The sequence below is a fragment of the Hyaloscypha bicolor genome (assembly GCF_002865645.1).
Source record: "Hyaloscypha bicolor E unplaced genomic scaffold K444scaffold_183, whole genome shotgun sequence".
Lineage (NCBI taxonomy): Eukaryota > Fungi > Ascomycota > Leotiomycetes > Helotiales > Hyaloscyphaceae > Hyaloscypha > Hyaloscypha bicolor.
Window position 1 is genome coordinate 1611620 of NW_020194685.1, and position 21256 is coordinate 1632875.

The 21256-nt window shown below is 48.8% G+C and overlaps 8 protein-coding genes across 8 annotated transcripts; 4 read left to right on the top strand and 4 right to left on the bottom strand.

Annotated features, from left to right (window-relative positions):
- Positions 1 to 386: 386 nt before the first annotated feature.
- Positions 387 to 2131, bottom strand: K444DRAFT_575937 (low affinity iron transporter-like protein). Its single transcript, XM_024877498.1, has 2 exons — positions 1588 to 2131; positions 387 to 1448 (listed from the first exon to the last, which is right to left on the bottom strand). Exons 1-2 carry the CDS (start codon positions 2121 to 2123, stop codon positions 578 to 580), a joined length of 1407 nt encoding a protein of 468 aa, XP_024727325.1. The 5' UTR covers positions 2124 to 2131; the 3' UTR covers positions 387 to 577.
- Positions 2132 to 4485: 2354 nt separating this feature from the next.
- Positions 4486 to 6028, top strand: K444DRAFT_547829 (uncharacterized protein; the record flags this gene model as incomplete). The annotated part of the gene is made up of 8 exons (XM_024876332.1): positions 4486 to 4815; positions 4875 to 4952; positions 5004 to 5078; positions 5123 to 5207; positions 5258 to 5328; positions 5386 to 5640; positions 5689 to 5806; positions 5856 to 6028. 8 exons carry the CDS (start codon positions 4486 to 4488, stop codon positions 6026 to 6028), a joined length of 1185 nt encoding a protein of 394 aa, XP_024727326.1.
- Positions 6029 to 6539: 511 nt separating this feature from the next.
- K444DRAFT_621802 (uncharacterized protein) lies at positions 6540 to 7796 on the top strand. The gene is made up of 2 exons (XM_024881977.1): positions 6540 to 7035; positions 7083 to 7796. The coding sequence occupies exons 1-2, from the start codon at positions 6632 to 6634 to the stop codon at positions 7507 to 7509; spliced, it is 831 nt and encodes a 276-aa protein (XP_024727327.1). The 5' UTR covers positions 6540 to 6631; the 3' UTR covers positions 7510 to 7796.
- Positions 7797 to 8957: 1161 nt separating this feature from the next.
- Positions 8958 to 10154, bottom strand: K444DRAFT_670149 (uncharacterized protein). Its single transcript, XM_024887590.1, has 2 exons — positions 9477 to 10154; positions 8958 to 9431 (listed from the first exon to the last, which is right to left on the bottom strand). Exons 1-2 carry the CDS (start codon positions 10114 to 10116, stop codon positions 9373 to 9375), a joined length of 699 nt encoding a protein of 232 aa, XP_024727328.1. The 5' UTR covers positions 10117 to 10154; the 3' UTR covers positions 8958 to 9372.
- Positions 10155 to 10753: 599 nt separating this feature from the next.
- Positions 10754 to 11961, top strand: K444DRAFT_670150 (uncharacterized protein; the record flags this gene model as incomplete). Its single annotated transcript, XM_024887591.1, has 3 exons — positions 10754 to 10995; positions 11227 to 11476; positions 11527 to 11961. 3 exons carry the CDS (start codon positions 10754 to 10756, stop codon positions 11791 to 11793), a joined length of 759 nt encoding a protein of 252 aa, XP_024727329.1. The 3' UTR covers positions 11794 to 11961.
- A 2386-nt stretch (positions 11962 to 14347) lies between these two features.
- On the bottom strand, positions 14348 to 16170 carry K444DRAFT_575943 (uncharacterized protein). The gene is made up of 4 exons (XM_024877499.1): positions 15692 to 16170; positions 15491 to 15643; positions 14951 to 15435; positions 14348 to 14894 (listed from the first exon to the last, which is right to left on the bottom strand). The coding sequence occupies exons 1-4, from the start codon at positions 15927 to 15929 to the stop codon at positions 14484 to 14486; spliced, it is 1287 nt and encodes a 428-aa protein (XP_024727330.1). The 5' UTR covers positions 15930 to 16170; the 3' UTR covers positions 14348 to 14483.
- Positions 16171 to 16458: 288 nt separating this feature from the next.
- K444DRAFT_621806 (NAF1-domain-containing protein) lies at positions 16459 to 18826 on the bottom strand. The gene has a single exon (XM_024881978.1). The coding sequence runs from the start codon at positions 18781 to 18783 to the stop codon at positions 16729 to 16731; it is 2055 nt and encodes a 684-aa protein (XP_024727331.1). The 5' UTR covers positions 18784 to 18826; the 3' UTR covers positions 16459 to 16728.
- A 159-nt stretch (positions 18827 to 18985) lies between these two features.
- K444DRAFT_648337 (glycosyltransferase family 22 protein) lies at positions 18986 to 20981 on the top strand (the record flags this gene model as incomplete). Its single annotated transcript, XM_024885448.1, has 5 exons — positions 18986 to 19062; positions 19116 to 19374; positions 19422 to 19841; positions 19895 to 20686; positions 20733 to 20981. The coding sequence occupies 5 exons, from the start codon at positions 18986 to 18988 to the stop codon at positions 20979 to 20981; spliced, it is 1797 nt and encodes a 598-aa protein (XP_024727332.1).
- Positions 20982 to 21256: the final 275 nt, after the last annotated feature.

Consider the following 21256-nt stretch of genomic DNA (forward strand, 5'->3'; position numbering starts at 1 on the left):
AATGACAAAGTATTATTAAAAATATAGCATGAGCCTCTGGCTCCATGAATGTAAAGGGCACTGTCTGTCATGCCTGTAAACGAGGAAGAAGTGAAGCGCCGGCACCCTAAACTTTCTCTTGAAGAATCAAAATGATAATCTATACATCAAAAGGAATGAGTTGTCGTTGAGGCTATACTCAGATCCACCTCCAAAAGTGGAGTGTCTTCGTGAAGACCGGTTGTCTATCATAAATCATGAGGTTCGTAATGCAAACGCCACGGGACTGTAATACCCGTTCAAATTTGTTGAGATGGCAAAACAAAAGGGCGCATGCAATGCGCCTCAGATGACTATCATTTTACAGTGATCAAAGGCCTTTACTTAAAGGCATCCAAATAACCCCTGTTGCCCCTGAAAACCCCTTGTTTAGCTGAACAGCCAAACCAAGCGAACCTTAGCCATGCCTGCACAGCTGAATCGCCACTGGTAGCCTTTGGCACCCATTTCCAACAAAATTTCCCATACATGCACCGTGCTATGCACATTTTTGACGAGCGCCGTAAGTACAAGGGAATGAGAGTTTTAAAGACGCTCCTCAGTGCTTTTGATCCTCTAGATCGCTCACATAGCTGCTGAGCAGTAGCCTTCGTTTCAGCAGCCCATTGAAGTCACGACCTCGCTCCATGTTGGAGAAGTTGTGGGCTTGGATGAGAACGAGCAACAGAAAGCCCTCGGCAATCATAGTTGGCGTATTACAAAGCAATTGGCCAGTCTCAGACCACCGCAAGATCGAGGCAGCAACGAGTAAGCCAACGACGACTAAAACTGCGCCAACTGAAGCATGCCGATGCCCACACAAATCGCTGGTCGCCAAGCTTATTCTTTCCGAAAGAGATAACTTTTTGACGGGCTCCAAGGGGACGGGAATATTCAAGACCTCGAGGAGTCGGCTATCGGAATACATGAGAGCTCGGAACTGCAATGCGGCGCTAGTCTCATCGATGGCGTAAATGTTGCGTAGAACGAAACCGTCGATAAAGCCCACAAGACCGGTAAATGTGCCGATAATTAACACCCAATTGTCGTCGAATTTAAGGATGGGACCGACGGCAAGCCATGCGATGAGTGCAACGAGGGAAATGAGGACCCCAAGGCCGCTGCCCATGATGGCTGCGAAACGAGCAATAGCCCTCTCACTTCGACTCAAACGACGCAGAGGGATCTCATAGATGGGATTTGGCTTGGTGTCTTCGGTAATCTTGCGGACGCGATATTCAACCTTGGCATCAACCTTCAGGGCGTACTCCAAAGACTTCTCTAGATTGTCCTCTTGCTGCTGTTGGATGTTTTGGAGAAAGACACTGGTCAGTGTGAGAGACAAAGCGGTGATGGTGTTGATGTACAATTGCCATTCGTTACTGAATTGAACGGGAATACCCAAAACGATCCAGACGACAATGCCGATCCTGCCAGCGAGTTAGCGTTTGAAGATTCAAGAAAGCTTGAGGGAACTGAGAGGTTTGAGGCCATTTTCCTCCTGTGATACATGGATAATGAATCATGATGGCTTTTAAAACAGCAAATTGGTATGAGAATAAACCGTACCAGTAGAACATGAACGCCCAGACAGATCCCACGCTCTTAGATACAACATGGCAGGTCTTGCTCCACCTCTTTTGGAACCACGTCTGCCGGCCATTTACCATGTATAAGCTTTCAATCTCCTCTTCGATTGGTCGACCATTCACGAGCAGTTGCTTTGGTTTCTCCTTGTGGGTCTCCATCCATGAACAGCTTGGGAGTTGACGAAGCAGGCGTTCGCAAGTCTTGTTCCTGGATTGCAACTCGGCGAGTGTTGTCATCATGGATCTTCCAGCATTGGAGGATTGTCTAATCAGGAGAATGTCCGTGACATAGACCTGAATTGAGCTCGTGTTCTGGAGGATAATCTGCCAGGTATCCGTGGGCCCGAAAATAAAACCAAGTAGCACCCAAACTCCCAAAATGGCTAACATGACGAAGAAAGTAGTGCTCGAACCGGCTGCTCTGGTTATCTTATCGAACAGGTTTGACTTTTTGGCTGATGATACATCGTCGGGTGAGGAGATCTCTGTGACATTAACCTGTGGTTGGTCTTTCATCGAGGAGATAGGCCAGCTTCCCCTCTTCCCTGAGTCGGTGCTGGAAGAATGTCCAACATTCTTTTCGGAATTCGGAGAATATGATGGCGGCGGGGGACGAACGGGGCTTTCTCCAGCGAAATGAACCTTTACTGTTGGAGCAGCTGCATAAATTGGGGCCGTCTCTGGGGCGAACGACGTCACAAAATTCTTCCACCAGGTAGGCATCGTGAGATGAAATGGAGAAAGCAAAGTCGTAACCAGCAGAGAAGAACAGAATGAAGCAAGTTGTATAAGGCTGGTCACGACAGCAGTGGGTAGCACAGAGGTATTATGGATGTCTGATAGTCTGGCCCCCAATCCACACGCCGGGGGGCGGGGGAGGGGGGGGTCGTTTTACTTTTTCCCCAAACAAGCAGGGCATGGGAAATAGCAACGAAGCTGATAATGAGGGCAGCGCAATGGTAGATATGCCAAGGATTAGTTGATACCGATTCAGAGGTACAAAGAACTTTGCCAAGAACATCAGTTCACTCCGATAGTAGCAGGTGTGACTAGACGAGGCGCTTCCAAGAGCTGGATGTCCGCCACTTGATACTCGAGTCAACTCGACCGAGACGTACCAACGTTTGCAAGTGAGATGGGACCATCACCGATAGAGGGCCATACTAGATCGGTGTTCGTGCAGTGTAAGGTATATCTGAGAAGGTCCACATGCTGCAGTCAAGGCGAAAACAGTGGCAGCATTCGTAAGTGCCAAGAATTGAGCCACCGGCGAGGGGGGGTGTTCCCACAGCTTGCGGGCTTGCAGTTTCGTTGACGCATGAATGCTGAGCTTGTACTCAGTAAGAATTGGGCTGAGCCCTTGGGGTTGGAGGCTCAGTTCGTGGCGCTTGATGCCGCAGCGTGACATCGGCATTCCCGGCCGGAAAGCTCACCATGACTCCTAGCCGCCAGGGAAGTACTTGGTAGGACCCAAGACCCGGGTGTGTCCCGCAGAGTTTCGATATCTTCTTGAAAGAGCAGAGGATCGCAAATTGAACAGGGTAGTCGTCTCAACAGCCGGCTTCGATCTTGAATATTCCAACGCCTCACTGACGCCAAAACTTCAAGACGACGAAGAGGGAGCGAGGACTTCGAGGCTCAATTACAAAGCAGAAGTTGGCTTCTGTTTGGCCCCTTTCATAATAGTGAACTATCCATTGCTGAAGGCGAGGGTGAAGGTGGTGTTGACTTCCTGACGTTGAATGAAGCATCGCACGTCGCGTCGGCCCGCTAGCGCAGCTGACGACCCACGCGCCTCTCATTGGCTCTCCCGAGGGCAAGAGCAACTGCCTTCAAACAGCGGAAGTATGATCTGCTCGGCAATTCAAGCATTATCCATTTAAGCATCATTGGAAACCCATGAACACCTCATCTATTTTCCGTAAGTGTTGAAGCCTTCTAGAAGATCAACCCAGGTGATTTTGAATCAATTTTGCCTCGCCAGAGTCTGGGTGCTCAAACATTACATCCATGGTCGATCAATTGAGAAAAATGGACTTGCAACACTCCACGAACATCGTTCAGAGGTTAAGCCCCATGACAGTCGCTGCACTGCCAAGATATCTTGCATCGATTCTGGACCCCAAACATGTTTGGTGGCTTGACCTAAGCTTTCGGGGCAGTCCCTGACAGCTCCGTCGTTGTTGACAGGGCCACCCCAAGGCCTTGAAAATCGTCCGAAACTTGTATTGGTCGCGAACCTCGCGACCGGAAAAATCCCGTTACATGATTAGAAGTTACGAACCGTGCTGCATAATGTATGGGATACTTAGCAGTAGGTTTTTTACCACTTGGCATATTATGCAAGCTATTTATTCACCCAAAGAAGCATTCACATCCCAGTCGAAGCGAAATGAGGGCCAATGCCATCCTCCAGTTTGTAATACTCTAGTGAAACTGCACGTGAACCACACAATCAGGATAGGCAGAACGTCGAAGATTTTGCGGAGAAAATCGTCAGTGGAAAAAGATCCCGATACACTTTATTTGGAGATACTTCACTCCATTCGTCTTCTCGCATGATTTTTCCCACCACGAATAGTACATTGAATTCGATCTGATATAATTTTCGTGGATTATTCTATTACAAGTACGACAGAAACTTCTGCTCAACATGGATGCGGACTCCAGCGCTATGCTCGAGGCTGATCAACCACAATCAACATCGAACGAGGTTCAGGCGACTAAGGCCACATCCCCGAGGGACCTGTCCACGGAAACAACTGTTCCGGCTTCCTCCTCACCAACAGCAGAGAGCCAGCCCCAGGCCACTGCCGAGGACGATAGGATTGCCTCGTCAACGGAGAGAGGCCTTTCGAACGATACTGACACAATTGCCATGGATCCCGAAGACCCATACTCCCTTCGAGCATCAAAGCGAGAAGACGGCGACAACAATAAACGAAGGTCCATCTTGAAGGTGCCATCCCACGGCAAGGCCAGGAGGGTCAAGAAGTACTACAATCGGCAAAATGCACTCATCGATGCCTACCTCAAAAGTGGTGAAGAAGAAGCCGCTGAGGTTGAAGATACCCTCCAAAATGGCTGGAAGGTCAAGCTCGCCGTCAATGGAAGCTTTTCTGTCAACTTCTTCCTCTTCATCATACAGATATATGCTGCCGTCTCGACAGGCTCGCTGTCGCTGTTTGGTACTGCCGCCGATGCTTTCGTTAGTCTCCCAAAATACTACTCATTTATTATAACATGCATTGGCTGACCACTAATCAGATGGACCTCGTGAGCTCGATCGTAATGCTTATTACATCGAGACTTGCAGCAAAGCCTAACATTAGAAAATTCCCTGTGGTACACATCATCCCATTCTATTCTAAGAATCTCAGTTCTGACTTCCTGTAGGGGCGCAAGCGTGTTGAGACAGTGGGGATTATCCTCTTCTGCGCATTAATGACAACAGTGGCTGCAGAGCTGATAGTATGTTGACGTCCTCTTTGTTGAAGTCTTGCTTATATCCCTAGATTGAGTCTGCCCGCGCCTTGGCTGCAGGGCCAAAGAACGAAGATGACTTAAAGCTAATACCCCTCCTCTTCGTCGGCATTGCCAGTAAGTTCTTAATACCGTGGACGGTCCAAAATACTAATTCACCATCACAGTCTTCTCAAAAAGTATTATGTTCGTCTACTGCTTCCTCATCCGCCGCTACCCAGCAGGAGGCATATTCATGGTAAGCTGACACTTCAGAGAACCATTTTGACACCGCAAAAGCTAACCTTTTTATTAGCTTGACCACCGAAATGATATTTTCGTCAACGTCTTCGGACTGATCATGTCCATCATCGGAACAAAATTCAAGAAAGTCTGGTTCCTTGACCCGATCGGCGCCATCTGCATCGCTTGCTTAATTCTCTTCTCGTGGGCCTCGACGGCTTTCGAGCACATGTGGTTCTTGGTTGGCAAAAGTGCTCCGCAAGACTTCTTGAACAAGTTGGTCTATGTCTCTGTTACTCATGATTCGAGGATCCAGAAGATTGACACTGTAAGCATCTAACTTCCAGATGAAGTGGTATTCTCTAACAGACCGTAGGCTCGAGCATACCATGCCGGCGATAAGTATTACGTCGAAGTTGATATTATCATGGGACAAGAAGAAAAGTTGAAAGTGACACATGATGTAGCGGAGAGATTGCAGAGGAAGCTTGAAGGTATGTCACTTGATAATTGTACACTATGTAAGCTGACAATAGATATCAGGACTGGCCGATGTCGAGCGAGCATTTGTGCACGTCGACTACGACGAAATTCATGATGTCTCGGAGGAACATAAGCCATTGTATGAGCCTGAAGAACCGAAGGCACCGCTGGTGGAAAGAGTGCGGGAGAAATTGAGGTTCAAAAGCAGAATAGAAGCAGTTTCAAGTGTATAAAAGTATTTGGCAAAGATCTGTGTAATATTATGCCGACTTTAGATAGGAAAATAGACGATTCTGAACTTGCGTTGAAGTTTCCTTTTAACCTCTCTATTCGCAAGGCGGTTTCCGCACACCAGACCTCGAGCAACTTCCTCCCTACCATGGTGCAGAGATGAAACATACTCGTAACCGACGTCCAGCATCTTTGCCGGAATTTCGGGATGCATTCACGACAGTTTCAAGATAGAACACACACTCAGTCACGTGTTTGTCGCATGTGACTAGATGGCTCCCGAGTGAAGCGCTGCCGTGAGTGACGTCCACCGTAGAGTTCCACGATGAGATCTTGCTGGAAGTTGATCATGGGAACAAAGAATGGCAGGACGAAGAGGGTTACGAGGCCCAGGGTGAGCGAGGAAAATGTTGGAACGCCATTTCTCACGGTCAGCACGACTTCGAGATTTTCACTCCGGAGTCCGGACACGCTAGAAAGCGGCCCGGACATCGCAACCGGCAACCATCCAGTGGGGACCCTAAATGCCCCTCAAACCCCATATATTCCTCTACTCAACAACAACAACAATACCAACAAGTTATGCCCCAATAACAGAAATCCCAATGGCTGTTTTCACGATAAAAGCAGCCAGTCGAGCCATACTACGGCGAACACACTTCCCTTCCCGGCAACAACCAAACATCACCAAACGGCACAACACCAGCGGTAATCCTACCACGGGGCCAAAACCAGAAGATGACTCCGCCAACGGTACCTCAATCCCCATACCAGCAACCGTTGCCAACGTCCCACTATGGCAGCGCCTGGGTCCGCTGTCAAGAGGATTTCAAGCATACGGCAGAAGCCAGAGGAAGAGGCCATACGCGACGCAGTTCTGCAGCTCGCTGGTGATTTACTTCCTCGGTGATCTGTCGGCACAGAATATCAATGGGGATGAATATGACCCTAAGAGGATGCTGCGGGCGCTGGTAATCAGTGCTGGGAGCTCGATTCCAACTTATAGGTGGTACGTTTTGTCTGAGCTTGGGAGGGGTAGTTGCTAATGGGTCAAAGGTTCATGGTCCTTGCAAACAACTTCAACTATTCCTCGAAAGTCCTTTCGCTGGCCACGAAAGTCACGGTCAACCAGATCTGCTTCACGCCGATCTTCAACACGTATTTCTTCGGCATGCAGTCGCTGCTCTCCGGCGACTCGCTCCCTGAAGTGTGGGATCGGATAAAGAGAACGGTGCCGACCTCGATGATAAATAGCTGCAAGTTATGGCCGGCGGTTACGGCGTTCAGCTTTACGTTTATCGATCCGCAGTACAGGAGCATATTTGCTGGATTCATTGCAATTGGGTGGCAGACGTATCTTAGTTATTTGAACAGGAAGGCTGAGGTTGATGAGGCTGCAGATAGAGCGATTGCGAGCTCATCTGAAAGTGGGGGGGAAAGAGAGGTTGTTAGACAAGAAGAGAACCAAAAGATCGAGGCATAAAAGGGAACAAAAGCATGAGGCTGGGCATACATGGAAGGGCATGGGATTTGATACCATTTGCATTGACGGCCGGCGTTTGGCATACTTGAGATACTGGGAAATGCCGAATACTGAGCATACTGAGCATACTGAGCATACAGAGATATGCGAGGTATACTGAGTATGCTTGGTGCACTGGGGATACTGCAATTCAAGATCGCCGCAAGGCTTAGATGGTCGTTTTAGATGATACACAAGAAATCGATCAAATTCACAAGTGGGGTGGGGTTCCATCAGCTCGCTTCAGCCGAGATCCATCGGCCTTGTGATGGTCTCAATCGTCAATAGCCAAGTGGCTTTATCCATCCGGGATAGATTACTGCTTCAAAAGCATCCGGAATTCCATGTAATTTTGCTTCACAGCTTATTGGAATGTTCTTCGCTTTTGAGTATGACAAGTCTACTCGGTGCTCACTCGACCGAAGTTGGCGAGTTTCGCAACACTTGATGCACAATCACTGCTCCTGCTATTGCACCTGTAAGTAGGGCCGTCCTCTTGTCGCCGGCAAGGATGGCCCTGTTGGCCTTTCGACTTTTACCTCTTCCAAGGACGATTGTACATGTATGACAGCGGTGTTTGATACGCTCGGGTGAGACCCCAGAATTTAGAGAAATGATCATTAGTGGATTTCACAAGGATGCAAATCCCACTCCCTTGCTGACCTGGCTTTCATCCTTCTGTTCGAAGTCCGGCATCGTTTATTGGCTTTCGTTCCCACGGATTCCCATTGTTGAATTACGGTGGTACCTCCGCACCCTCGGACCTGTGTACCCTTGTGTTCTTGGGTTTTGTGGGGCAAGCAGATTTGCGACAGCCTTACACCTCTCCATCTCGACCTTTTCTCCCTCGCTTAGCCGACATCGGTTTCATTTAGTTACGACGTCCACACTGAATTTTATAAGCAAGTTGCTATCTACTACTTGGCTAGACTCTCCTACCTCAATCTCTGCTGTCAATCGATTTATCTGATCCTGCTTACGGACCCAAGTGGGCGTTCGATTGGCTGGGAAGCGGCACTGGAGCACAGGAAGTAAAGAATCCCCCATCGTCGCGCCGCACTTTACCTATGTTCTCACCTTTCCCCACAATTACAACCAGGGCCGAATGCCTTGTAGGAGTCCGGCGATGTCGATCAATCCTACATCCCCGTCTCCATGATGCAGTGAGAACGAACAGGGTACTTCGTGTGAAGTCACTTTTCCTCGCTCTCGGTATCTCCATTTAAAGAAGGTAATATGCCTGCAGTCATCTTTACTTTGCTATACTTTGATATTCCTTCCTTCAGAGGATCTTGACGACTTCTAGTCCAGCAACTTGACATTTTGGGCTTTCTCATCAGCTTACGAGATGGCGAATCAGTATTTCCTTTGAGAGAGCATGCATCAAAGGAGATAGTCATTGGGGCACAGGAAAGAAGAGTTTGCAGGCACTCTGATTAACTTGGACGGTGCGACATCTATTCGAGTAGACGTCTTGTCTATTCATTGAGGGCCTCCCGGAGCCAGAAACTCACTTATCACAACAATTCTCTCACCGTCATCGACTACCTTGAACTCTTCAAAAGATTACTTGCAAGATCCCGGTGCCCCCTTACTTAACCAAACAAAACCCTAATACCCTAATACCCTCAGGACCCGAACCGATGTTCTCTCGAAAAGCGACAAGGCGGCTGGGATCTAGTTGGCTGGGGCTCTCCAGACTGCTCCAACAGCATCGTTTTCGCCTTCATCGGGCGCGGCGATACCTGCAGCTCGAGGATAGATTCTCCTTGGAAGTTGGAAGTTCTGCTTCTCGTTGTGATGTTTAAGACGGTGCGCTAAGGTTTACTGCTTCAAGGATTCCGTCACTTGTCGTTTGTATGCGGCATTCTCATCGGTTTCCTCTACTTCATATTAGCGATGTAGGATTTTCAGGTTCAGTGCATTACTTCGCGACCGCTTCCTCTCAGCCTTCGTCAACAACCCACTATTCTGGTCCCAGCGTTGGGCGTAATCGGTGATTTGATGATGCACAGGTATACTTTGGAAACGTTCGATTAGTTTATCAAGTAGCGGAGATCTCTCCTCGCCTTCTCCGGACCTTTGGTCTTGTCCAGGTGTCTCATTTTGCCCCGGCGTGGAGGGTTTCTCGACTGCTTGCTTCGTGACTGCCAGGCGCTTGATTTGCGGCAAAGCGTGTTTCGATATCAGTCGAAGGATTATTCTCGATGTTGTATCTGCGTATTTAAAGAAGTACATGTCTGGAGTAACTTCTGTCCCATTCCGGCCGGAGTGGGGATCACGAAGCAGTTTTTCATGATGTGGTTGGAGATCGAAAGCCTTGATAGATGTGTCCAAAGTCTGCCTAATCGCGGCTAATTCTTTTCTAGCCAGATCCTCTATCTCAACCAGCTGGCAAGCACTATGAATGCCTTGCCGCTCGTCCAGAGACAAGCCACGGAAGGCGGTGAGGAGCTTATCGTAATCCTGGTCTTTCGGGTTTAGGGCAGTTCGCAGTTGGACCAGGCCTTCGGGGGTTGTCAATGCCAGAGAGATCTCGGAAGCTGGAGAAGCAGAAAGGCTTTCCATAGCATCGGAGGGACGTTGGGAGTGAGTTGCATGTTCAGCTGCATGAATGTGAGCTTGAAGGTGTCAACACACGCTAACACGCTAACTGTGATCGACAATGTAATCTTACTAAGTAGGGCGACACACACACTGAAAGGGGGTGGCACGTGCAGAAGGACTGACGCCATCCAATCAATGAGGCGGGTCATCTCTGATGCTCATACTCGCTCATATTTGTTCCGTCGGCTCACAAAGTACACAGCAACCGGCGCTGTAACTACAGAGCCTTACAAGCCGCTCAGGGCCTAGGCACAGTGCTGACCTGGAAATTCATAATTGTATTTACTGCCCAGCCGTAACCTGTCTTTACTGTCATATGCCATGCCTTTATCTATCATTACTCTAGAGACGAAGCCTACACTCCGTCAGTCACTTAAGTACAGCTGGCTGTGGACGTTCTCGCCGAATGGAGCGCAATCGGGATAGTGCGAAGTCAAGCGAGACAGAAAGGGGGGTCTCTCGGGTAATCATGGCATCCGATTCCAATCATGATTCTGCCAAGCTGCCAAGAAAAGGATGTCTGAACATCTGATAACGCTTCAACTTCAAGAATTTCCCTTTTAGAGTATTAGGCGAAGCGCCTCAACCACAGGGCACGATGCCTCCATCCAATTGCGCAGCCATCTCTTCAAGCACGTTGGGTGCTATCTTTCATCCTTTTCCTATTTTCCTCCAAACCATTCAAATCGCGTCTCGCAAAATGCTGGACAGCCGTTCCAAAGTCGGCATTACCCAGATCGCCCTCTCAATCCCCATCGTCTTTCTGGCCGTATATATCCTGTACCGCAATGGAGCTCAGAAACCTCGCATAGCATGGCTTTTTTTCGTGTTCTTCTCTCAGTAAGTATTGTAACAATAACCCTTCATCCAATGTCTTGCTTACACGAAGAAGTTCATCTGGCAGGCGGCATTGTCGAAACTCAGCACCGGCTTGACCATTGCAAACCGTATCCTTCTTAGTATCGGTGTCGTTCCTCTCGTTTTATCGTTCACTGGGTTGATAGTAATAACGCAAGCACCCTACCCGCAACTCCCCAATCATGAGAATCATGGCTGACAACCGTTTCGCAGATTAGGGAGAGATTTCTACGATAAACCGAAACTTCAGATCTTCATAGCTTTGCCGAGAATAGCTTCTTTCCCTGCAACTGTTCATCTCATTGTTGGTGGGGTATTGATCGGAGACTACACAAACACGTCGCTGGGCAAGCATTTTGTCCAAGCTGCATACATCGTACTTGCAGTTACCACCGCGATTGCTATTGGCTTGCAAGCATATTTATGGTGGGAGAAGAGAAGACTTACCAGAAACAGTATTATTGTAAGTCGTCGTTCTCTCGATTTATAGAACAAATTGGCTTAGTAACACAGACCCCCAAAGCACTCCCCAGTGCAATGTCCTTCTTCACTGTTCGCATTGCGTACGCCTTGATCTCCGGATTTGCCGTTGGCCCTGATAACAAATGGAATTTTGAAAGTGGGTCTACTTCACTCTTTGCCTGCATGGCGTTGCTGCTGGAATATCTCATCCCTGGGATTTTTGTCTACATCGGACTCAGAGTTTCGAATTCCGACAATGTTTATGGAGAGGGCGATGCCCTTCGGAGATACGAGGATCTAGATGCTAAGACACCTTAATGAATTTGCAGGGCAGATTATGTGGACTAGAGAATTATACTTAATAGAAAGGTAAGCGCTGGCTGGAGGAGGTCTGCGGGAACTTCAAACTCTGACAGGCTGAACGTACTCTGAAAACGAAGGACAATGAAGGCCACACTTTGAGAAATGAAGATGATCACTGGCTAGGAATTAAAACAAGTCACATTGAAAAACAAAGAAGTCTTTGCTAATAGTCCGCTTGCATCAATTGAGTTGATCTGCAAGCAAAGTGCCAAAGTCCCTCGAGCCTTCTTCAAAACCTTGACCATCACTTCCCCGTTCACCTCGTATACCATGGGCAACCAAAACTCGAAGCGTTGTATCAGCCCTTCTCTCCATCGTAGAGAGTCACCGTCAATGATCCAGCACTAAACAACGTATGTCCTTCTGCTGACTCTGCAATTCCCTCTAATCAAATTGTAGACCCTCAATGCGGCTGCACTTAGAACAACGCAATATGAAGCGATTGTATTTCCCAAAGATTATAGCTTTCTTAGTAGGCTTCTACCGCTTGCGCGATCGCTCGGCTTGACTTCTGATGAGGCGTTGGTCGACGTTGATGGTGAGGCGTTAGACCCTGGTGAAGTCAGTTCGATCATGGTCTGTGAAGGCGAGCGCCCACTTGACCTCAGATTCAGTCCGTTGTAAAACATGGGGAGACCTCCTGGGGTATTCAACGTGAAATGAAAGAGTCTCGATAATGCCGCGTATTGGAGTACTGAGGCGTACTGCTTGAGGTTTCCAAGCTTGTCGGTGGTTCGTAATAAGGTTGGCAAATACTCGCATCTCGATGTCTCTGCCTTGATTGTGTGCTTGGTTCAAACGGAGGGTAAATCCTTGTTCAAGTTGGGACCAAGGTGGACAGGGGGAGTAGTTGAAGGTCTGCTGTGTCTCGAGTGCCTCATGAAAGCAGCCCAGTCCTCAATAGCATTCGAACCCTCATACCTTCTGCCACCTTGCCAAGCACGATTGTTCTTATATTGGGAGGTAGCATTGCCAACGTCGACTCCACTTCTGTGATGGCGAGAGGAAATATACGAATACCTCATTGCAAATCCATATCTTTGTCATCGGTACAGAGGCCCCACTGCTCAAAGCCCTGAATTTGGCATTCGGAATATCGCGGGTCTGGTCTGAGGAGATTTCTTCCCCTTCGAAAATGTTTTCGTCAATGTCATTCTCTCCTTCAATCTCTCTAGCCCCGCCGGTGGGAATAGGCGGACCAGCTTGAGTGCCTGAAAGCTTGCTCTCAATTCAAGCGAAACTCGCTTCTCCCGAGGATCAGGGTGGATGTTTAGTTCACGCCTTGCAGGGTGTCCTTGCCCCTCACCAGCATGCTGGCCGCTGTTCGTCAGCTCCGCATGCCACTCGGCCGAACGCTGCAGTCGAAGTCCCCGTCGGGCATAGGCATTCCGTCCTGGAGCACGACAGTGCTACGGTTTTCTAGAAATTCGAATCCGACACATCTTAGCTAGTCCATCTCGTCGTCGCAGTTGAGCCTGAGTCCAAACTTGCACTATAGACCATGCTCCAAAACGATACGGCAGAAGTAGCCCAGGAAAGGCTCAAAAACGACGTAATTGGCGTACTTATAGGCATGGAGAGAGCTCTCGTCTCTTACAAAATAGAGGATGTCCCGGAGTTAGCGGTTGCTTAAAGGCACAGCGGGCCTCATAGTTTGAACTGTTCCATGTGCTAGGAGTATCGCCTTGTCGAATACCATAACTTCCCCCTCATGGTGGTCGAAATACTTGTGAATCAATCGGATACATACGTCCTTTGTGACGCTGTGCTTCCATGAATGCGTTGTCTGAAGCGGAAGAGGTGATGTTGGAGTTCTCTGAAACTGAGCGTGTGTAGTGGGGTGTCTACAGTATATGATGAGTCCCAGTTGGAATGAAGACCACACAGGACTCCACTCCTATCCTCTGCTCTTCAGGCCAGGATGTCTTCCAACTCATCGCAAGTCAACCACCTGTCTGTATACACATGACCGTTGCCGATAAAGTGGTCAATGTTGAGTAGATTCGCCATGTTGACTGTATTGATGTTCGTGGTTTCGGATATCATAGGCTGATCGACGTTGAGTAGATTGGCTATGTTGATTCTGTTCATGTTCGTGATATCGGATATGATAGATTGAGCCCTGAAAGTGGGCTTCCCTTCGTGAGTCGCGTGTCCCTGAATCTCATATTCGTTGGTACCAATGCCTGAAAACTTGAGGAGATGGCAGCAACGCGTAAAATCAGCGCCTCGTCCTCAAATCTCCGAGAAGAATACTTATTTCCGCGCCAGCGTGGAGAATAAGCAGGAGGACGTTGATTTTCGGGCAGACAGGGCTGGAATTGGTATGACGGCCAGCGTGGGGAGAGAAAGGAAAGCGAGGGAACTGTGCATGGTTAAAGGGCGTGGGAATGGGCTTTGATCATGTGATGGAGAGGATAGGAAGGGAACGGAAGATGCGGGCTTGTACGGGGTGGTGTAACACTTGCTGTTGGCCTTCTGAAAGCACGTTTAAGGAAACTTCCACTGGCTGGCATCTGCGTTGTCTCAGAGGGCGGGAATTGGCGGGAGAGAGACAACATTCCAAGCATTATCTTCCATCCTGTACCAACCCGAAACTTGTCCCGCCCAAGACGCGACATCAATTCCCTCTAATCGCGTCCCCTTCAGAACGGATACGCTCTAACCTCGTCTTCCTTCTCAACTTGTAGTCCCACCTCAACCTGCTCCTTGTGTTTCTGGTCCAGATACTCCAACAGCACCTCTTGATACCTATCCTTCCCCTTATACTTGCTGACATCATCGCCCCAACTCCTGACTGCACTTGCCAGCCTTCCCGGAACGTAAGGCTCCTCACAAATCTCCGTGATCGGGTGGAAGTACGTGCGAATCGTAAACACGACACCGCCACTTCGCGGCAAGCGACGTAAAGTCTGACGCTCGGAACGGAAGTAGTGGTGCTCGATAGCCTTATTTTTCTCAGCGGTGAACCAGCCGACGGTTCCTTCCGCGCCATCTTCATCTCCGATGCTGGAAGACCACGCCAGTTCATCATCCACTTGGATGAAGTAGTTGTTCTGTCGATGTGTCAGTATATGCATGTAGCCGTGACTTGGCGGCAGAAAGGACGTACGCGCTGCACTGGCCCGTTCGGCTGCACTCTTCGGAAGAAATTCATCATTCCCTTCTCAAGTTTCTCTCTGAATCCTGGCACATCACCGGAGGTGTGAATCTCACTCAGCGGCATCCCGAGTTTGTCTTCTAGTTTCCAGAACCCAGCGAGTAAAATCGAGCCAGCAAGAAGGTAGTATTGACCGTCTTCTTTCTCAAACATGATGGCCAAGTCATCCTGCACCATACGTCCGGCCATCTGCATCGGGTCTTCAATCAGTGGTCGCTCAACGATGTTGAACACTTCACCGGTGAGCAAGTTGTCCATTCCGACGGCTGTCTGCTTGTAAAGTGAGGGATACCGCTCTGGAAGATAGGAACAGAATTCTTCGAGTAGCTCAACTGCCCCGTCAAATGCTGCTGGTTCGGTGTGACTGCATTTCGGGCCACGCTCCGTGATTCGGTTTGCTTTGTCGGTGTGGAATTTCATGTAGTGACTGTCAAGCTCTGTGGTACGGTGAGCTGAGAGCTGTGCTGCTAACCGCCAAGTCTCGTCGCTCACCTATCCATTCGTCCCAATTCATGTTCCGAAGTCCCATGGTAATGTGGTAAGGCCCATGTCTGAAAGGGCGGTAGGGCTTTGGTGTCGAGGTATGAACACTCCAATTCGGAGCTGGGGGAGCAGTCGGCCGTTTGAAGTCGGTGGGCTCCCATACTATCAAGCTGTTAGTGGCTGCCGCACTCATTAGATGGAGACACAAACATCCTGGGGCTCTCGGCGGCACTTTGAAGTATGAGCCTCGTCTCTCAACATCAGGTGTTCGGGGTGGGTAATCAGTAGATTTCTTGAAATATTGGGAGGCTCGAAGTAAGAGCCACGATGCTAGGGCCAGTAGAGCAATTCCATAGAGAATGGTTTTCGGGCCGACAATTGCAACCGATTTCAGTTGACTCCCAAGATGCGCCACCCATTCTTGGCATTGTTGCATATGTTCCCTCATCTCGAATTGACCCAGACTTTTGAGGTATTAAAGAGGCTTGAATTCGTGAGTGACACTTATGGGAATGGCTTTCGATCATGGTTTCACCAACGCATATATGTCGATTTCAAATAGTATCCAACCGATAAGGCAAGCATTGGGAGCAACTTTGCCCCGCCTTGAGTTGACTGAGGTGGGATGGACTCCTCTTATCGCGCCGGGTTGAGGGACTTTTTGTCCAAATCAGGCTAAGCACATCCGCGATCAACAGCCCACAGCATCAGGGACGGCTTGCGAAGACTGCATCAGGAATTATTTTGACAAAAAGCTACTTTTCATTGGGAATGAAACGCCCGTCACCTGTCTCTGCCACTGGGAGATGGAGCAATGCGCCTTAGACGGGAGGGATAATTTGCCGTTTGACAGTCTGCAGAACATCAAGACCTTGTGGACCATTACGTACTTGGCCACCCCCGTTGAATCCGATAGGATTACTGGAGGGATAGATACGACGAAACTTCATCTGTGGGATATATTTCAACACATTGATGCCGTTTCTAATCTGCGCAGATCTTTTGTCGTGAAGCGATGTCTTGTACCGAGTGGGTGAGATTTTACACCAAATGGCGTGAAGTAGGAAGCGCACACGTGACCAAAACTTGACGAGCAAAGAAAAGGGGCTTCTTTTCCTCGCCAAAACATTTGGCCAACTCGATTTCTGCATTTGTAGCAAGATAACGGAGTCGCCGTCAATTTCAATATCAACATTTATGGGTATCCAGTAATTCTACACTATCCATTATCATTAGGAGCCACCATTTCATCTCCCACGCCCTCGCCCTTGACCTTGATTATTCCACTGGCCTGATGGAGGAGTTTGATTGTTGTTGAAGAAGGCCGGGTTGATGAAAGTACCATTTAGCGGTGCAGCCCCAGGCATATTTGGCCAGCTCTGTCCGCCTTGAAAGGGTTGCGGGAACGCTTGTTGTTGGAAAGGTGGCATTGGAGGAAACTGTGGCCATGCAGGCAGTTGTGGTTGATGAGGCGAGTACTGTTGGGCGGAGGGCATGTTAAAGAAGTTTGGCGGTGACACACCTGGAGGTGATGCTGGAGTCAAACCGGTTCCTTGAGGTTGGAATGGTGGTGAAAACGCCCCTGGGCCAGGAGACGGTGCTTGATAATGTTGTGATTGAGGCGGAAGAGAGTATCCATTCCCTCCACCCCGCTGATTCTGGTAGCCGCCCCTGCCACGTCCACGATCTCCTCGACCTCTGCCCCGGTCACCCCTTCCCCGCCCTCGGAATTGATCTCTATGTTGATTGAAATTGGATTTTTCGCCGGAGTAACCACCTTCCTGTGGAGCTTCGCTTCGTCCAACAGAATCAGCATAGCCAGCCGGCCTTGCAAGAGGCTTGTAAGGACCATCATCTTCAGCGTCATCATAGCTTATTCCGTTGCTGGCGTCATATGGAGTATGTTCCTGTTGCAATGGATGACCTCCTCGTCCCGAGCCCCCATTCTGTTGCATCTTTCCACCTCGTTTCTCGAGCCTCTTCTGCTTGACACGTCTCTTGTGCTCTGCTTCCGCTTCATCATCGGAGAACTCCATTTCCTCATCCCCGACTTCTTCATCGTGTAGATTTGACGCGTCTGATCCTTTGTAAGCTTTCAAATTTTGAGTAAAGACATATGTAGAATGCTGCTCCGAATAGAAAATTTTCGTTCCTAAAGCTAAACCTGCTCCTGTAAGTTCTCCAGCATTCGTAAACAAGACAGAATATAACGGCTGCTGAACTCGTCCAAGTGTTTCTGCAATGACTCCAATGACGCTTCTATCTTCAAGACACAGTACAGAGCCGGTTTCCAGTACCTTGTATTCCCCCGAAGTTTTGGCTTTGATGAGCAGAATATTGTCTACAATCGTTTCGACACTACCCAACTCCGTAATCTTCATGTCCGGGGTGACGGTGACATCGGGTTTGGGTATGACCTCCTCCAGGACTTCATTCTTGGTTCGTAATTGACCTCCGGACCCTTTTGGCTTTTCTCCTTCATCGTCTGATCCCCCATCGCCGGCCATCAAAATTCTGGCTTGCTCTTCGGGGCTGAGTAGTTTGTATGAATTGTCGCCTTCGTCACTCTCGTCTGATGAGCTGTCGTCGCTAGAAGAGTCGTCTGTAGAAGACTCGATTGGCGATGAGTCGATTTCCCATTCCGGATGTTCTTCACCATCTTCAATTGGTGCATCTGCTGGTGCGCTGCTATTCTCAACTGCTGGAGCAGATATCGCCTCGCTCGCACTTGCAACCTCCGCAGATTCAGCTGGTATAGGCTCGCCGCCCAAAAGAGTGATCACATTTTGCACATCTTCCATAATTGCATCGTTCGAAGTGGCTTCGTCAGGTTTGGATTCCTCTTGAGGGGGTATTGGTTTGGTATCAACATCTGGGACTGGCTCTTCTTCGGAGGTAGGCTTGGGCTGTGTCTGGTCTGCGTTTCCATCCAAAGAGACAAGTCCTGGTATCTTGGCTTGGTCGGAAGGTTTCTCGATCTCTGGTTGGTCAACTGTAATTGGAGCTGCAGGTTGAGGTTGCTCTTCCATCACAGGTCGTTCGACTGGACTCGTGTGTGCATCTGCTGGCGGATCCAGTCCACCTAACAGCGCTTCTAAGGCATGCGTCAGAGGTGGGCTCGGTGGTGTCTCCATTGTGCTATTCTGCATATGGGTATCTTGGGCGGTTGCGTCTGTTGTAGAGAGTTCAGGTGTGTTGATCTTCTCTAACGGCGCTTGCCCTTCATTTTCGATTTGATGAATGTTTTCTGTGGGAATGGTCGTTCTCGCACTATCAGGCGCTTCCGAAGTCTCGAGATCCATTGAGAACTGGTTGCGTCAATGTGCTAACAATGTACAAATACTTGGAGAGAAAGTGAAAGTTCTCGAGTTCGAAAATACTTTAATTTTCGAGCTCTATCACTAGCGCGACAGGGGTCCCCTGCCCGCATCATAGCGGCAACCTCGAAAAGATCAGAGGCCAGGCAAGCGCAACCTCTGCATACTTCACTGAGACTTTTCGAAAATGCCTCCGAAGGCAGTGAAGGGTGCCCCAAAAGCTCCCCCAGGTGGACCTAGATCTAGATCTCGGCCAAAGAAAAAGTAAGCTCACTTCATCCTTGGAATTTTAAGCTCCAAACTAACTCCTCATTCAGGCCTGCGACTCCTTTCGCCGTGAAGCCAATTGGCGCTTTCTATGTCTTCTTCATTGCCAATCTACTTGCAGCCCTCTATGCACCAATTCAAGACTGTGACGAGACCTTCAATTACTGGGAGCCGACTCACTATCTCAGCCATCACTATGGACTGCAGACTTGGGAATATTCCCCGGTGTATGCGATCCGAAGCTGGCTATACATTTCCCTGCACGCCTTAGTAGGCAGCTTCAGACGATTGCTGCCTTTCACTACAAAAGTATATGCCTTATGCCAGTGGTAGATCTGTGCTGACCAGAACTGTAGATTGGAGAATTCTATTTCATCCGATATGCTTTGGCATTCGTCTGCGCTCTCTGCCAAATGCAGATGTTCCGAGTGATCAACAACACCCTAAACCCTCGAATTGCTTTATTCTTTATGATGGCTCTGATATTCAGCCCTGGCATGTTCCATGCATCCGCCTCCTTCCTCCCATCGAGTTTCGCCATGTATACAACGTTTGTGGGGATGTCAATGTTCATGAATTGGAGGGGAGGACTGAAGACAGCACAAGGAATATTCTGCTTTGCAGTCGGTGGAATTCTGGGGTGGCCATTTTCTATGGCTTTATGTGCTCCGTTCTTGCTCGAGGAGACCGTATTCGCATTTCTGAGCGACAAGGATGCCGTGATTGATGCAATCATGCGTGGCTTGCGTGGAGTTATTGCAGGAATACTATTATTGGTGAGTGCCAACATCCTCGGGGCCGACGTTTGCCGCCTGACTTTAAGCAACAGGCCGCGGAATTCCTGGTCTCAGGCTTCTTTTACAGAAGGCTCGTTGTGGTTCCGTTCAACATTGTCTTCTATAATATCTTCGCCGGTCCAGGAAGAGGACCAGATATTTATGGAACCGAACCGTGGCATTTTTATATCCGAAATCTCCTCCTCAACTTCAATATCTGGTTTGTGCTGGCAGTTGCTGCACTTCCCCTCTTCACTCTTCAGAAGATTTTCTCTAAACCTCAGCAAGCCAGCACTGTCACCGGTCTGCGCAGCATTATATTCATGTCTCCATTTTACCTTTGGCTAGCTATCTTCAGTTCGCAGCCACACAAGGAGGAACGATTCATGTATCCTGCATACCCTGCACTTGCGCTGAATGCTGCAATGGCGCTTCATATAATTCTGGCAGCATTTGGACAGTCAGATCCCAAAACACTGATCGGCAAAATACCGGGCAGATTAAAGCTCTTGATTGTGAGTATGGTCGTCATTGGATCTGTGGATGTTGGTCTGGCGCGGATGTATGGTATCTATACCGCATATTCAGCCCCACTGAAGATCTATGAGCCTCTTGAAAGTATTGGATCCAGCGGGGATTCGGTCTGCTTTGGAAAAGAATGGTACAGATTCCCGAGCTCGTACCATTTGCCGAAGAATATGCACGCCAAGTTTATCAAGAGTGAGTTTAAAGGCCTCCTTCCCGGAGAGTTTTCTGAAGCGATGACTGGCTTTGGTCTCTGGTCTGGAGCTTGGCTTGAGCCACCAGGAATGAATGACCAAAACATTGAGGATTTGGGCAAATACGTAAGTTAGTCTTCCCTCTTTTAGGAATCGCGCTGATCTCTTGCAGACTGAAATTAGGGCCTGCAACTTCTTGGTCGATACTTATTATCCCGACTCGGAGCCAGCTGAGCTTGAACCGCACTACATCCTTGATACGGAGCACTGGGACAGAGTGGCCTGTGCACCGTTCCTCGATGCGTCACGGACGCACACACTCGCTCGGACGATATGGTTACCCAACATGCCATTCATTCCAGAAAGATTTCAGCGAAAATGGGGAGAACACTGCTTACTGAGGAAGAAAGTAAAGGCATGAAGCGACGACACTTGTATAATATCAATCAAAAAGGGTTGTATGACTGAGCTGAATAGCATTGCGGGCGTTCAGCTGTAGATGTAGGAATGGTTGAGTATTTACACGTCTCCAAGATATTTACAACGAAGTGATGTAGGCTTCTCCAACCTTTCTCTTTTCATCTATTTTGCCTCCTTTCCAACGATTTCCCCCTCAATATCGCTACATATCTCACCCTCAGTTCTTTAATTCTTCACCTCCTCAGCTAACGGCTGTCTTGTCGTTATAATAATGTA

Bases quoted from the DNA above. Each gene is read 5' to 3' on its own strand.
- K444DRAFT_621802 (XM_024881977.1), top strand. From the start codon at position 6,632: ATGGCTGTTTTCACGATAAAAGCAGCCAGTCGAGCCATACTACGGCGA. The intron at 7,036-7,082 runs GTACGTTTTGTC...AATGGGTCAAAG, and splicing joins TCGATTCCAACTTATAGGTG to GTTCATGGTCCTTGCAAACA.
- K444DRAFT_621806 (XM_024881978.1), bottom strand. From the start codon at position 18,783: ATGGATCTCGAGACTTCGGAAGCGCCTGATAGTGCGAGAACGACCATT.
- K444DRAFT_575943 (XM_024877499.1), bottom strand. From the start codon at position 15,929: ATGAGGGAACATATGCAACAATGCCAAGAATGGGTGGCGCATCTTGGG. The intron at 15,436-15,490 runs GTGAGCGACGAG...ACCGTACCACAG, and splicing joins GAATTGGGACGAATGGATAG to AGCTTGACAGTCACTACATG. The intron at 14,895-14,950 runs GTACGTCCTTTC...ACACATCGACAG, and splicing joins CGAACGGGCCAGTGCAGCGC to AACAACTACTTCATCCAAGT.
- K444DRAFT_575937 (XM_024877498.1), bottom strand. From the start codon at position 2,123: ATGAAAGACCAACCACAGGTTAATGTCACAGAGATCTCCTCACCCGAC. The intron at 1,449-1,587 runs GTACGGTTTATT...ACTCGCTGGCAG, and splicing joins TGGGCGTTCATGTTCTACTG to GATCGGCATTGTCGTCTGGA.
- K444DRAFT_670149 (XM_024887590.1), bottom strand. From the start codon at position 10,116: ATGGAAAGCCTTTCTGCTTCTCCAGCTTCCGAGATCTCTCTGGCATTG. The intron at 9,432-9,476 runs GTAATGCACTGA...AATATGAAGTAG, and splicing joins TGAGAGGAAGCGGTCGCGAA to AGGAAACCGATGAGAATGCC.